The 15,141-nt window shown below is 54.2% G+C and overlaps 1 protein-coding gene across 1 annotated transcript; it reads left to right on the top strand.

The window, feature by feature from the left end:
* Positions 1–40: 40 nt before the first annotated feature.
* Positions 41–15,101, top strand: SNX27 (sorting nexin 27). Its single transcript, XM_072358609.1, is given in 12 exon segments — positions 41–370; positions 7,818–8,049; positions 8,785–8,977; positions 9,692–9,756; positions 10,136–10,240; positions 10,613–10,691; positions 11,618–11,781; positions 13,423–13,462; positions 13,465–13,511; positions 14,250–14,324; positions 14,326–14,401; positions 15,010–15,101. Coding segments are annotated over 12 exon segments (1,443 nt in total). The 5' UTR covers positions 41–95.
* Positions 15,102–15,141: the final 40 nt, after the last annotated feature.

Genomic DNA, 15,141 nt, shown 5'->3' with positions numbered 1-15,141 from the left:
AGCGCTTAGGACTACGTTTCCCATCGGCCTTTGCGCCTACGGTGGCCGAGGAGGCGCTGCGAGCGTGACGGCGCGGCCCGGTGCTGCTCGCCAAGATGGCGGACGAGGAGGGTGAAGGGCCGCCGCGCTCGGCCGCGGCCCCGCAGCGGAACGGCGGCGATGAAGGAGCCCCGGGGGGACCGCGGGTGGTCCGCATCGTGAAATCCGAATCCGGATACGGCTTCAACGTGCGGGGCCAAGTGAGCGAGGGCGGGCAGCTGCGGAGCATCAACGGCGAGCTCTACGCACCGCTGCAGCACGTCAGCGCCGTGCTGGGCGGGGGGGCGGCCGACCGGGCCGGGGTCCGCAAAGGAGACCGCATCCTGGAGGTGTGAGTACGGGGGGGGCCGCCGCCGGGCCCGGGCTGCGGGGGAGGGGGGTGTGTGGAGGGGGGGTGTGGTGGCTGCATCGGGATTGAGGGGCTTTGGGGATCCCTGGTGTGGCTGAGGGGGGTCCTGAGGGGGTTGGGAAATGGGGTCGTGAGGGAGATCGGGGGGTTCTGAGGGGTCTGGTGTGGCTGAAGGGGATCCTGAGGGGGCCCGTGGGGCTGAGGGGGGGGTTGAGAGGGAGCTTGATGAGGCTGAAGGCTTCCTAAGTGGGCTGCGGGGTTTGGGATGGGCCTTGAAGGGTCCTGGGGGGATTCTGAGAGGTTGTGGGGATGTCCTGGGGGGTTTGGGGTGACACCCTGAGTGGGCTGAGGGTTTATGGGGAAGTCATAAGGAGTTTGGGGACAGTCTCGAGGAGGTTCTGAAGGGTCTGGGGAATTGGAGGGGATGTCCTGAGTGAGCTGAGGGGTTTGAGATGGGTCCTGAGAGGAGGAATCATAGGGGGGTTTGAGGGGCCTCAGGGGTTCTGAAGGGTCTTAGAGGAATTCCTGAGGGGGTTATACAGAGGTCCTGAGAGGTTTGTGGGAGTCCTGAGAGGGCTGAGCCTCACTGAAGTTTGGGGATGTGTAGAAGGGGTTAATGGGGTCTGGGCCATTTCTGAACTGAAGCTGTTGGGGGAGTTATGGGGCTGATTCAGGCTCCCCATGCTTCACAGGGGGAGGGTGCTTTGGGTGAGAGTCTTTGAGGGGTTGGAGGGTGGGAGTTCCCCACCAGGATATAGGGCCGGTTGGGGCTCCCCACACCTCATGGGGGATCATTAGGGAGTGCTGTGTGCACCCCAAGGTGGGGTCTGAGTCTGCTGTCCCTCCATAGGGCTCTCTGTGGGGCTGTGCCCCATTCCTTGCATTGGAAGCGCTCATAGGGGACTGCCCCTCTCTACCCCCCGTGGGGCTTTTAGGGACAATTCAGGGGGTGCTGCACAGTGGCATCCCTGAGAGCTTTGGGGGGATCCTTTGGGGTGTGTGGATGCCATCTCCACCTCTGCTGTGCTGACATTTTGAGGTTCCCTTTCTTTATGGTGTGTGGGGATTCTTCCCTCAAGCAGCGTGCTTGGGTGAAGCTCTGGGGTCCGTACAGGCACCAGAGGGGGACGGGGTTGAACTGGTGCTGGTTACATCCTGACCCCTTGATTGTCCCTTGCAGGAATTACAGGGAACGTCCTCCCATAGAAATGCTTTGGTGTGTTGAAACCTCCTTGTTGAAACCTTTCTCTTTCCTAACAAAAATCTCATCGGTGTTGACTTGGTGGACCAACAACGGGCACATCGCCGTGCAGCTCTTTGGGTTGGTTCTGCCCGTGCTGAGCTGTTCTCTACACACCTTTGTACTCAGTGCTGAGTTGGTTAAGCTCAATTACTTATTAATTACAGGGATTTCCCAGCAGCAGGAATGCTTTGCTGCTGGGCTCTGAAGGACAGTGCGGGGCTGGAGGTGGCTGTGCCCTGCAGCAGGCCCTGAGTGCTGCTCTTCCCAATGACCCAAATCCATCCCTCTTTGATTTAATGTGCAGCAGAAGCATTTGGAGCTGAATTCTGCACCTGGAGGAGCGATGTGAGAGCAGCTCTTATTGACCCAGGGAAATGTCTGTATGCGTTGTAAGGTGCCAGGTTGGAGCTCTGCCTTGTGGGGAGATGCTTAAAATGTGGTGTGTGAAGGAGACACAGAAGTGTAGGGGCTGGAAGGGACCTCTGTAGATCCCCTGAAGCAGCTCCCTGCAGCACAATCACATCCAGGTGGGTTTGAGTATCTCCAGACCCCACCACCTCCCTGGGCTGTGCTGTTCCATCTTGCTAAGCAGTGGGATTTCCTCTCCCTGCCCATCTCCAGGGTGAAGCCACTTCCTCATCTCCCTGTGGATCATCTTGTAGCTCCATCAGGTTGGCTTTCACCTTCTCCCCGTATCAACTATCACATTCATTAGCTGGGATGCCTCAGTCAGCTCGCCAGCCCTACGCTGCCTGTGTGTTCAGCAGGACACGGGCATTGATTAAAGCCCAGCTCCTGCCAGTCAGTCCGAGTGTGCTCGTGAGTCGAGCAGGAAACAATAAAACAGGCTCCAAAAATAGCTCTGGTTTCCCGTCCTCTGCGCTGTGGCATACGGGGCTCCGGGCTCTGTGCTGTGGTTGTGCTGAGCAGCCTGCACAGGGCTATGGGACATGGATCTTGCTCCATGCTCTGCCCAAGGTGTGCTCTGGAGGTTTTCTTTGGGTTCCTGTGCTCTCGCAGCCCTTTCTCACCATCCATTCTACACTCCCATACCTAAAGTGCAGCTCTTGCTTTCCAAGGTTGATTTTGCAATGCAGCCATGGCGTGCTCTCTAATCTCCTTAGCTCGTTGTGTGTTTGTGGGTGTTGAGGGCATTGGAGTCAGACAATGAGAGCTCATTTAGTCCTTGATTATCACCCTGAATGACAATCATAACTAATCTCGGCGGGGAGGAGCTCTGCACTGCTGCTAACTCTGTCTGCAGGGAGCTGGCTCAGAACAAGTTGACAAGGATGTAGTTGTTGGTAACAGGGAGCTCAGTGAGACCCTGGTGCGGGTGCAGTGCTGTCCGTCCTGCAGAACAGGAGAGATGTTTGATGTTTTGTTCATAGGCTTTCCCCACTTTTTCTCTTAAGACTTTGGCATGGCATTGCCCAACCAGCTCTTTAACAGGCGACAAGACCACGTGGCTGTGCAGAGCCTCTGCCGAGCACTGGGGCTGCTGACACTGCCACGGACCAGCTTCGTCCTGTAGGAAATGAAACTCTGACTTCTTGGCCCAAAGTCGGATGTTGCCTATCAGTATGAGCCAGAAGAAGCCATTGCTGCTCTGGGGAAGCACAGCAGGAAGGATATGGCAGCGTTGTGCTGCTCATGCAAGGGGCCTGTTGCCAGCAAATCACCTTACGGAGCAGTCAGCAGGCTTACCTGGACCAAAGGCTTTAAGGGTGTCTGCTTAACCTCACGTGGCTCAAGGAACGTCCTTTCTTTTTCCTCTGGGCTCCCTGGTTCTCAGTGTGGTCCCATCCCTTGCTGTGCATGGAGCTCGAGGGACGTCCAAGGAAAAAAGTGCAAATGGATCTCTTTCCTTGAGTGAGATAACAGCGGTGGGTAAATGAAGAGCCCTCGCTTGCTGGCTTTCCCATTAAGCGTGCAATTAAATAAATGAGAGAACCTTTTTATCTGCCCTGGCTTAACACTTCTGCAGTCTATTCCGACAGAATGCTCTGTGTGCTCATGGGGATGAGTTTAATTACTGAAGCTGGAGAAATCCAGCTCCATATCTGCTGCCTCTGCTCCATCCGTAGAGCCAACGTGCCACGCTCAGCATCCCACGCTGCTTTTCTTGTGTGCCTTTCTCCATCGTTCCCTCTCTGTTCTCAACATTCCTGCTTGAACTTCCCTCAAGGAGGGGTTGTTGGGGTCTGCACGAGCCAATTCCAATCCTTGCTTTCATTTTGGCCGACGAGGCTGTGCCCAAAACTCCAGCTCAGCGCTGGCCATGGAGCTCTTGGAGGTCTGTCTGTCCTGAAGCTTGGCTGCTCTCAGGGCACTTGAGGTTATTGGTTTTGATTCTTGCTCCTGTTGCAGCTGTGGGAGCTGCCTGCCATTGTATTTGATACAGGTTGAGCCTCTGAAGTGTCCTAATCGTAGGATGGCTTGGGTTGAAAGAGACCCAAAGGACCACTGAGTTCCAAAAATGCTTTTCCTTCTTTTTTTATGTGTTAAGTCAATATTTGTTTTCTTTTAAGTGCTATTTAGTTTTGGACCATCTGAAGCATTGCTGTTCTTTGCCTCCTTTCGGAGTGCTTCATTTGCAAGGCATCGTTGCTCACGTAATTGGAGCAGGTGATTGAATGGCAGCACTGCAGTTTGCTAGAGCAGAGCGTGTAAATGTGCATGGGGGCATTAAGACTCCCTTAAGGTGTCCTAAGAGAGGCTGCTGTGGAAGTGGTTGTTCCTCCCAGGTTCCTGCTTTTATTCTGCACATGGAGGAGTGGGGATGGTTGCTGGAACTGTACTCAATGATTTCTTCCAAGGGTTATTTATGTTTAAAGTAATGCTGAGTGAGGTCTGGGTTTTGTAGCCTTAAAAGGAACGCTGGCTTCCATCTAGGAAGAGCATTTGGGTGATAAGAAATGGGGAAATAACTGCCCTTCCCAGAGCAGGGAGCAGTACATCGCTGCGTCCGTGACTGGTGAGAACTGATGTGCTGCAGGAAAAGCAGAAGTGCTTGGAGGTACCTGGGGGTGCCCTGAGTTCTGTCCTGGAGCTGAGGGTCAAGAGCTGGAAGAGGCACTGGGTGGTAGAAGCCCTCATCTCAAGGGAGGTCCTCACTTTAAGGCAGCATCATGTAGGCTTTCCACAGCCAATTTCCTTGTCTTCTCTTGGCAGGCAGTCGGGAAATTCAAAGTCTTCATAGAAAAATGAGTCATTTGGTGCACAAATGGGAGAAGTGAGATGTTCTTCTGTGTGGTACAGCTTCCTTACTGTTGGTGTGTTGGGGAGTTCTGCTACATCCTTGGGATTTCACGTGGGATATCCCGAGAATTGGGCCCGTTGGTTTTAAACTGAAGGAGGGAAGATTTGGGTCAGATGTGAGGATGGAATCCTTTACACACAGGGCAATGAGGCTGTGGGTGCCCCATCCCTGGAGGTGCTCCAGGCCATGATGGGACCCTCAGCAGCCTGAGTGGGTGGGGAGCAGCCAGCCCATTGGTAAGGGTAGGGCTGGGGGTGTGAAGACCCTTCCAACCCAACCGTGCTGGGTTCCCATGGCTCTCTGAATCACAGAATATCCCGGGTTGGAAGGGACCCAGGAGGAAACAGGCACTGGGAAGCCCTGATGGGTGAGTGTTTGTGTTGGTGGCAGCAGTGCATGCCTCAGCCTCAGCTCACAGCACAGTGCCTCAGTCCTGATTCCATAACAGCTCTGCTGATGGCCCTGGGGTGCACAGCGTGCTCAGGGCTTGGACTTGGTGATGCCTGTGGGTTCCTTCTGCTCCATGAGGTGAGGAAGAAGCTCAATGATCAGTGTCAGGGAGTGGAAGGGGCAGGACCTCTTGTTCCTGATTTTATCACATCTGCCTTTGGCTGGAGAGGTGACCTCACAGGGGAAGTTGCTCTCTGTGCTCTGTCCCACTGTGGTTTGCAGTGAGCAGAGTTCTCCTTTTGGCCCTTCCTGTGCAGAGCTGAGCTGTGCACTCTGGGCTGTGATGGGGACAGGTTGGTGGTTGGACTCAGTGATCCTGTAATGAATCTGTGATCCTGTGGGTGGGCATGATGATGGTGATGGGTCAGTGGTTGGGCATGATGATCTTGGAGGTCTTTTCCAAGATCATCCTTTCTGACCATGTGGTTTTTACCTCAGGCCTGTTTGGCATCCCCCAGAGCTGGACAGGAGGCTGAAGCTGGGCTGAGCACCTGGGAAGGGTGTGGGTAATACCCGTGAGTTGAGTTCTGCTGCTTCCAGATGGAAGCAGGAGCTCAAAGAGAAAAGCAGCTGAGCATCCCAGGAAAAGCATGCTGGGTTGTCGGCATGTTTGTGGCTCCTCTCACCTCACCCACTGCTGCAGCTCTGCACACTCCTTTCCCATTCCCTTTCTCCTCAAGGTTTGTGGAGGATTTCTGCAGGCAGAGTTGCTATGGTGACTCTGTTGCAGAGCTGCCCTTGCCCTGTGTGGGGGCTCGGCTGCTGAAACACTGAGGTGAGCAGGGCTGTCAGCCTCTGCTTACAGGGAGAAGTCCTGCTGTGGGCCACCCAGATCCCACACGGGCAGCAGTGCTGGAGGACTTTGCAGCCTGGCTTTAATTCCACTGAATGGAAGCGATCTCCCATTGGAATGAGTGAGCAGCACGTGAGCCTCGCTCAGCTGGAACGAACACGAGTGCTGCTTCTGCAGAGCATTGTGTGCCAGTGAGGAATGGCACCATCCCACTGTGATGAGAGGGGGGGATTTCCCCAATTCTGAGCTCTGTGACCTCGTTACTCCACTGGAAGAGCTGAGTGTGGCTCTTGGGCTCCCTTATCACAAAGAATCCGGAGCATCTGCAGCTTCTCCCAGGCTGCTCCAGTAAGTTCCAGGCTTGTTCCCAATGCTGGGGGGTCTCCCATCACCTCTGGAGTGTACGACTGGACTCAGGGCAAAGCTCTGCCTGCAGCTGTTTACACAGGGAATGCTTTGGATGCCAAACTCGGAGCAGAGTTTGTGGAGTCTTGCTACAAAGTGTAGTTCTTATCAGAAGTTAAAACAGGCTCATCCTCACATCTGGAAGGGAACACAACTGTTCTCTCTGGACCACTCTCCAAACAACATCTTCCCAAGGCAGCACAGAGGTGCTCAGGGCCCAACTCCCACAGTCTGGATGGAGCAGGGCCGGGCTCAGGGATCTGCTCTTGCTGTGGCAGAACTGCTGAGAGAAAGCAAAGCTGTTGGGCTGAAAAGAACATGGGAGAACACTTGTCTCCTTGCCTGGCAGTGCAGCAGATGTGCTTGTGGGTGCTGGGTCTGGGGTGGGAACAGCAGCTCCCAAAATGACTCCCCCATGCCCTCTGTGCATGCAAGGCTGTTTTTCCCTTCTTGTTCCTTTCTCTTTCTTGTTCCTCTGGAAGCTACAGCTCAGATGTATTGAAATCTTGATGTTTTGGATCTGTAGAGGATCCAGAGGTGGCTTTTGCCTGAGCAGAATGGTGTGTGTTGGACAGTCAGTGTTTTCTTCCCCCATTCTTGTGTCACCTCATGTTCTCGGGACGCACATCTGTGTAGTTCTGTGTTACAAAACCTGCTTTAGATATTCACGTACCTAAACCTTGTTGGCTCCAGAGCTGGTCCCACGTGAGCAGTGTGTGATTCGGTGGCGCTGAGTGGCTGCCCCACAGCTGGAGGTGCTCAGGGTGGGCTGGATGTGGAGGTGTCCCTCCCAGTTGTAGGGGTTAAAATGGGACAGGCTTTAGGATCTCTTCCAATCTAAAGCATTCTCTGGCTCTGCAAAACCCCTAAAGTTCTTCTGGCTGTGTTGGAAGCTCCTGAACAAAGTACCATAACAAATAACCCAATAAACTGTCAGTAGGAGAAATGGATGAAGCTTAAACCCCATGTCATGAGAGCAGAGCGGTGCAGCTGGGCTCTGCTTGCTTCCTGGCAGAGCTGAGCTGCAGAGCTGCTCCCACCGAAGCAGAACTTGCAGAGTTTGAACGTGGGAACTACGTGGGTTGTTTGGGGCGGTTTTTTTTTTGCGTGCTTTTCTTGCTTCTCTCTTGCTGGTGTAACCCACTGCAGGAAGGGAGCTGAAGCCATGGAGATGTCAGTTACCTTCTGCTGCTGGGGAGGCAGATCCATGCTGGATTTCTGGGCTGGCTCTGGGTTTCCCCTTGGCCTTGCTGACGGCTTCCCCACTGTCTTACAGGAACGGCGTGAACGTTGAAGGAGCAACACACAAGCAAGTGGTGGACCTGATCCGTGCTGGGGAGAAGGAGCTGATCCTGACGGTGCTGTCAGTGCCTCCCCATGAGGCTGACAACCTCGACCCCAGTGACGACTCCTTGGGGCAGTCCTTCTACGACTACACAGAAAAGCAGGCCGTGCCCATCTCCATCCCTACCTACAAGCACGTGGAGCAGAATGGAGAGAAGTTTGTGGTTGGTACTGGCTGGATGGCACTTCCCATGAGCTCATGTACTGCTTGTGGACAGCGGGTGGCAGTGGTCCCTTTGTGCCTTTAATATGGAAACTCATTAATTTATTATTGTCTGCTTTTGATGCAGACTTCTTTAGCCTGAGCTTGGTTATTCTTTTGCAGTTATTTCTTGTGTGCTGCAAACATTTTTATTAATACCACTAGTATAGAAGATGAGCCATCGTTTTGCTCGTGTGAGCTTTTGCTCATGTTTGCACTCCTGTTTTATACCAAGTGTTGAGGTGAGAGGGAGCAGATGTCCTGATGTGCTGCTTCCCATCTGGGGAGTTCCTTTTCCCTTTCATCATCTTTTTATCTCTGGAGAATATGGGGGGAAATGAATTAAAGAAAGGTGCCCAACTTGCAAACCTCAGGGCTGTCATCCTGCCCACCCTGTGCTTGCTTCCTGCCTTTGCTGGGGGAAACCTTAAACCACAGGGGTTGGAAGAGACCTCTTTGTTTGCTCCAGAGCTAGGCTGGGGCTTTGCTGTTGGGAGGATGAAGGGGTGGTGCTGGGGGACTGTAGGGGAGCAGAGAAACCTCTGTGCTGGAGCTGCTGCTCTCTGCACCTCCTGGCCCCATCCCAGCACCTCCTCCTCCTCTCTCAAGGTGGTGCTGGAAGCGTTGAACCATACTTCTCATTGCAGCTCAAACCCTGCTGGCTGCACTCTGAGCTGCTTCTCTCTGCTCCCCTCAGGTGTACAACGTTTACATGGCTGGTCGGCAGCTCTGCTCCAAGCGATACCGTGAGTTTGCCATCTTGCACCAGAACCTGAAACGGGAATTTGCCAATTTCACCTTCCCACGTCTCCCTGGAAAGTGGCCCTTCTCCCTGTCGGAACAGCAGCTGGATGCCCGGCGGCGAGGGCTGGAGGAGTACCTGGAGAAAGGTATGGAGCTGAGAGCAGGAATTGCACAGAATCACAATCCCAAAACCACAGGGGTCAGAAGGGACCTCTGGAGATCCCCCAGCCTAACCCTGAAGCAGTTCCCTGCTACACATTGTCCAGGGTCATATCCACGTGGGACTGAATCTTTCCAGAGAAACTCCCCCATGCCTCTCTGGGCTCAGTTCCAGGGCTCTTCTACCCCCACATTCAGATAGAACCTTCATGGCTGAAGCGCTGAGCTCCATCACATTGTGAGCCCCACAGTGGGATGTAGGTCAGGTTCTCCCCACCCCACACAGCTCATTCATCTTCCTGCTCCTGGCTGCAGGAAGGGGCAGGCTGGTCGCATTCGGGTGCAGCATGATGCTCTTCAGCCCCAGATTATTTCTTGAACTTGACCTGAATTCCCAAATAGCTCTGTTCCCTCTGGAATAACTATTTATGAAATCCTTACACCGCTTTTAAGTACAGCTGAAACCTCCCGTTGGCCGACTGCCTGCAGCCTGGGCTTTGCCCGGGGGGAATATCTCACGTGATGATCTACCCAGCACTGCTGCACTCTCTGCTTGGTGCCAGCCCACCTGCCCCAGCTCACTTAGAGAAGGCTCTCCCTGCTCTTGGCTGCCTGCATTGTCGCCCTGTCCTTTGGGCAGCTCCTGGAGGGGCAGCTGCCTTTCCCCTGGGTAGGCCCCTGACCTGTGCTCTGTCCTGCAGTGTGCTCCATCCGTGTCATTGGAGAGAGTGACATCATGCAGGAGTTCCTGTCGGAGTCGGATGAGGTAGGCATGAAGGCAGCATGCTGCAGCTTTGCTCTGGTAGAGACTGCACTGGGGAGCAGGGACACTGCCAAAGACACACAGAAAGCAACAGCAGAAAAACAAGGCTGCCCCCTGAGCCCTTCTGTGGGCTGCTTGCCCCCTGTCTGATCAGGCTGCTGCTTCTTTCAGTATTCCCCATTGCAGCCTGAAAAGGGATTCTGGAGGCTTGGGTGTGATGGTGTACAAATGACCACATTAATTAGCAATGCAAGGCAATCAGTACTTGGTCTGTGGAGTTCCTGGCTCAGCTCAGCCTGAGCTGGGAGGGGTGACCCCTCCTACACCTCCCCGGCCCCTCAGCTTAGAGCCCCACTGATTCCTGTCCTCTTCCTTTCTTCAGAACTACAATGGTGTCTCAGACGTGGAGCTCCGGGTAGCGTTACCAGACATAACAACAGTGACAGTCAGAGTCAAAAAGAACAGCACTACAGACCAGGTGTACCAGGTGGGCTGCTTTATTTCCTTTCTTTTGAACATGAGAGATTGGCTCCTCTGCCCCTCCTGAGCGTGAGTGTTGTAGCAGGGAGGGTGGGAACTGGCCCTGACCTCACACTGCGCTGAGTCAGCGTTTACTTGGCTTGGCTGCAAGGATGGAGCAGGGGATGAACTAGTTGTCCCTGATAACATTTTAAAGCTGGCGGATGGCTGCGAGCGCCGTGGCTGTAACGCAGTGTGCCTGGCACAGCAGTTGTGTGCATCCAGCACCCATTCTCCTTGGTGTGAGCAGCTTGGGGTAGGCAGTGCTCGGGCAGCCCACGCAGAGCTGGCCCAGCCCTCCTGCTCTTCTCACCCCACCTTCCCTTTGGTTACTCTCCAGGCCGTGGCTGCTAAGGTTGGAATGGACAGCATTACCGCCAACTACTTCGCCTTGTTTGAAGTGATCAATCACTCCTTTGGTAAGTGCTAGGGGCCAGCCGGAGCCAGAAGCAGCCAAGGCAGAGCCCATGGGCACTCCTGCAGCTCTTATCTGTGCTCACAGAACCAAGAGCCCTGGAGGAACCGGGCAGGCACAATGCTGATAATGGGGAACCCTCAAAATCTGATGGCTTTTGGTGTTTGTTTTTTTTTTGCTGCTGTTTGACTTTCCTGTTCCTAAGCAGTTTAAGGAGACACTTTTGTTTAACTGAGATACGTTTTACTTTGGTTCAGAGGGAGGTGGCGGCCAGCATCACTGAAACACAGCTGGAGATCGGACACAAGCAGCATCTCAGTGCAGGGGGGCTGCAGAGGAGATGGGATGTGCTCTGTGCACACATAGAGCTGGGTCCAGGCTGCAATGGGCTGCAAGCTGCCACTCATCATCTCATCTGTCCATCAGTGTCTGATGGGATTTGGGGTTGGAACGTGGGATTTTGATGCTTAGTACTCTCCTCCTTCCAGCCCAGCTTGTGCTGGGGGCTGCCAGGCCTTGGAAAGCTCTGATCTCCCCCAGCTTCACAGTGGGTTCACTGAACAAGCATTGTCCCCAGTGTCACATCTGCACTACAGAGTGGGAGCAGTGGTGGCCATACCCTTCCTGGTGGGCTCCCTTCCTCAATCCATCACAGTGAAGCTCTGAGCACAGGGCTGGCTACTGGCAGTGCTGCAAGGAGTCCCAGCTGCTTCATTGAGGTTAATGCAGAGAAATGGCAGCGTGTGCCCCATGTGCACTGCTGGGGACCCAGAGATGGCCCTCACCGCTGTTGTGCTGTCGTACAGGGCAAAGTATTGAGGTGACATTCCTGTCTGTGTCCCAGAGGCTGTCGAAGGGGACCAGCAAGATCCAGCACCATGGAAGTAGGTGCTGAGTTAAGCTCATCCCTGTGTCCTCTGCTTCTTGCAGTGCGCAAGCTGGCACCCAATGAATTTCCCCACAAACTCTACGTGCAGAACTACACCTCGGCGGTGCCGGGGACGTGCCTGACCATCCGGAAATGGCTCTTCACGACAGAGGAGGAGGCTCTTCTCAATGACAACGACTTGGCAGTCACCTACTTCTTCCATCAGGTGGGTGCCCTAGAGCTCCCTGGGAGAGCTGGAGCCTTGTGCTGGAGGTAAGCCAACCCAGGTTGCCTATCAGGAAGAATTTCTTCCCCGAAGGAGTGGTGATGTGTTGGAACAGGCTGCCCAGGGAGTGGGGGGAGGCACGGCCCCTGGAGAGGTTCAAGAACTGCAGAGATGTGGCACTCTGGGACATGGTTTGTGGGCATGGTGGGGTGTGTTGGGGTTGGACTCAATGATCTTAGTAGTCTCTTCCAACCTTAATGAGTCTATGAACTGCTGGCAGCCCAGCTCCCACAACTACTGCAGCCACTGCTCTCCTTGGTTAGATGGCTTTGAGGAGCAGCAGTGCCTGGCCTGGGTGCATCCTGCTGGCTGGGGCTGTATGGTGGGGCTCACACAGCTCTCCGTGCTGCCCCTTCCCAGGGTGAGCTGATATCCCCAGCTCTCTATGAGGTCTGTGGGCAGTGGGGGAGCAGATTTCTCCCTGCTCTGAGGAACCACAATGTTTCTGTCATTTCACCTGCCCCCTCCTATGCTGCTGCCCTATAGGATGAAGTGAGCCTGAGAAGAGCCGTGTTCTCCCTTGACTGTAGAAAGCCAGGCTAGGATGACCAGCCCAGAGGTAGATATCTGCCTACTTCAGTAAGATGGGTCCTGCTCTGTCTATCTCCACCACCAGAAATGCTCTCCTGACACTCCAAACTGAGGCAGTACCAGCCCCTGGTAGAAACTGAATTAAAGATAGCTGCTGGCAAGCTGTGTGATTTCCTAGACTGGCTCTTATGTTGACTGGGAACTTTGGGAGCCGCCAGGCAGAACTTGGGGTGCATAGGGCTGAAGGAAAGGCTGCTCAGTCTGAAGGGTAACACAGGATTCCATGCCAGTGCTGCCTTCCAGCAGCATGGTGGGTAAAAGCCAGGGGACACCCAAAGGCAAAAGCAGGATGCCAAGCCAGATGTTCAGGTCCATCCTTATCCTCCAGGGGATGTTATTCCAGTGTCCTTCTGCATGGTGCTCAGGGGCTCTTGATGGCCCTGGGATGTGCTGGTGGGATCCTGCAGTCTGACTGCTGGTCGTCCTTCTCTCTCTTCTCTCTCTTCTCTCTCTTCTCTCTCTTCTCTCTCTTCTCCTCTCTTCTCTCTCTTCTCTCTCTCTCTTCTCTCTCTTCTCTCTCTTCTCTCTCTTCTCTCTCTTCTCTCTCTCTTCTCTCTCTTCTCTCTCTTCTCTCTCTTCTCTCTCTTCTCTCTCTTCTCTCTCTTCTCTCTCTTCTCTCTCTTCTCTCTCTTCTCTCTCTTCTCTCTCTCTCTCTCTTCTCTCTCTTCTCTCTCTTCTCTCTCTTCTCTCTCTTCTCTCTCTTCTTCTCTCTTCTCTCTCTTCTCTCTCTTCTCTCTCTTCTCTCTCTTCTCTCTCTCTCTCTCGTCTCTCTCTTCTCTTCTCTTCTCTCTCTTCTCTCTCTCTCTCTCTCTTCTCTCTCTTCTCTCTCTTCTCTCTCTTCCTCTCTCTTCTCTCTCTTCTCTCTCTTCTCTCTCTTCTCCTCTCTTCTCTCTCTTCTCTCTCTTCTTCTCTCTTCTCTCTCTTCTCTCTCTTCTCTCTTCTCTCTCTCTTTCTCTCTCTTCTCTCTCTTCTCTCTCTTTCCTGTTTAAGGCTGTTGATGATGTCAAGAAAGGCTACATCAAAGCAGAGGAGAATCCTACCAGCTACAGAAGCTGTGTGAGCAGAGGAAGATGGTCATGGTGAGTTGTCCCACCTGTCCTGCTTGTTTTCCTCCAGCACCACTCCAAGCAGCCACAAAACCTTGTGCTGAAAGGGTGACCATAGCAGTCCTTCCCCTGCAGCCCTCCAGGGACAGCTGCTGCTCCCCAGCCATCAAGAGGCAAAGCTCTTTTTCTGTCCCCAAAAGCTCCAGAGGTGGCCTCACAAAGAGGAGCAGGCTCCAGCTGCTTGCAGTGCAGCTGCTGTGCTCTTGTGCCTTCATTTCTTTGTAGCCCTGGCAGAAGTTCAGGGCTCAACCCCGCACTGGGGTCCCACAGCCAGCCCATACACAGCTCTGACATCCCCCATTGTGACCCTGGAAGAGTCACCCAGAAGGCTGATAGCCTCTTAATGATTCACCAACACGAGGATCAGTAAGCAGACACTTCCTGCACTGGGGTCACCTGTAGCTCCAAAGGGAGATGTGGCTCTTGGCCTCTCCGTGTCCCCCCTCTCACATGTTGTGGTTCTGCTCCATGAAAACCTTTCCTTGCAATGAGAAATCACAGTGCTGGAAGTCCTTGAATGGAGGCCCAGTTGGGGAGCCCTGAGATGGGGGCATCTTTAGGGGACCCCCCTGGATGAGAGACATGCTTTTGGGCAGCCCTGCTGCCCGTGGGTTCCCAGCTTTCCCGTGCAGGGCTGCAGGGGTTCCTGAGGGGGGCCGTATCCCCATCCCGAGGTGTAACCCGGCCAACATGCCTGCTTTCTCTCCTCAGTATTTAAACATGTTGCGGACGTGTGAGGGTTACAACGAGATCATCTTCCCTCATTGCTCTTGTGACTCTCGACGGAAAGGGACATGTGATCACGGCCATCAGCATTAAGCACTTTAAACTCCATGCCTGCACCGAGGAGGGGACAGCTGGAGGTGAGAGCACAGGCTCCGGACTCAGCCCCATAGCTCTGTAGGAAGCCCCAGAGCTCAGGGCTGCGGTTCCCTGATCTTCTGCTTGTGGCTTCACTTTGCCACCCAATGTGTCTCGAACCCCCTCTGCTCCCCAGGGGCTCACCTGGGTTCTGTTTCCCCTTAGAACCAGGTTAATAGCATTTGAATGGGATGAAATGCAGCGGTGGGACACAGATGAAGAGGGAATGGCCTTTTGTTTTGAATACGGCTCGAGGAGAGAAGAAACCCCGATGGGTTAAAATCTTCACCCCCTTATGTAAGTAGCCCAATTCCTCACAGGGTTTGAGAAGCCAAAGCTGCTCCATGTCCAGGTGAAGTGGTGTCGCCCAGGAGTCCATCCTGGAAGCAGTGACCTTCAACACCCTTTGGCACATGCAGACATTCTGTGCTTCTTAAAGTCCCCTCTCATCCCAAACCACTTCTGTGATCCCCACTTGTTGTATGATTTTTGAGGTCCCTTCCGCCCCAGCTGTGCTGTGACTCATAGCTGTGTGACCTATAGGGTCCCTTCCAACCCAACCACTGTGATCCCGTGCTTCTGTGCTACTTCCATGTCCCTTCCACCCCAGCCATCCCACGACTCCACGTCCATCTGGAGCTGCAGAACCCCCCCAGCGCTGCGGGTGGGGATGCGGCCACCAGGAGGAGCCAGCAGCACTGATCGGGCATTGGGTGCTGCGTGATCTGAGCTGCGCCCGCTA

Source organism: Excalfactoria chinensis, chromosome 32, assembly GCF_039878825.1.
Source record: "Excalfactoria chinensis isolate bCotChi1 chromosome 32, bCotChi1.hap2, whole genome shotgun sequence".
In the NCBI taxonomy this organism is placed as follows: domain Eukaryota; kingdom Metazoa; phylum Chordata; class Aves; order Galliformes; family Phasianidae; genus Excalfactoria; species Excalfactoria chinensis.
Note: the sequence above shows the minus strand (reverse complement) of the source record. Positions and strands in the feature narration are given on the sequence as shown.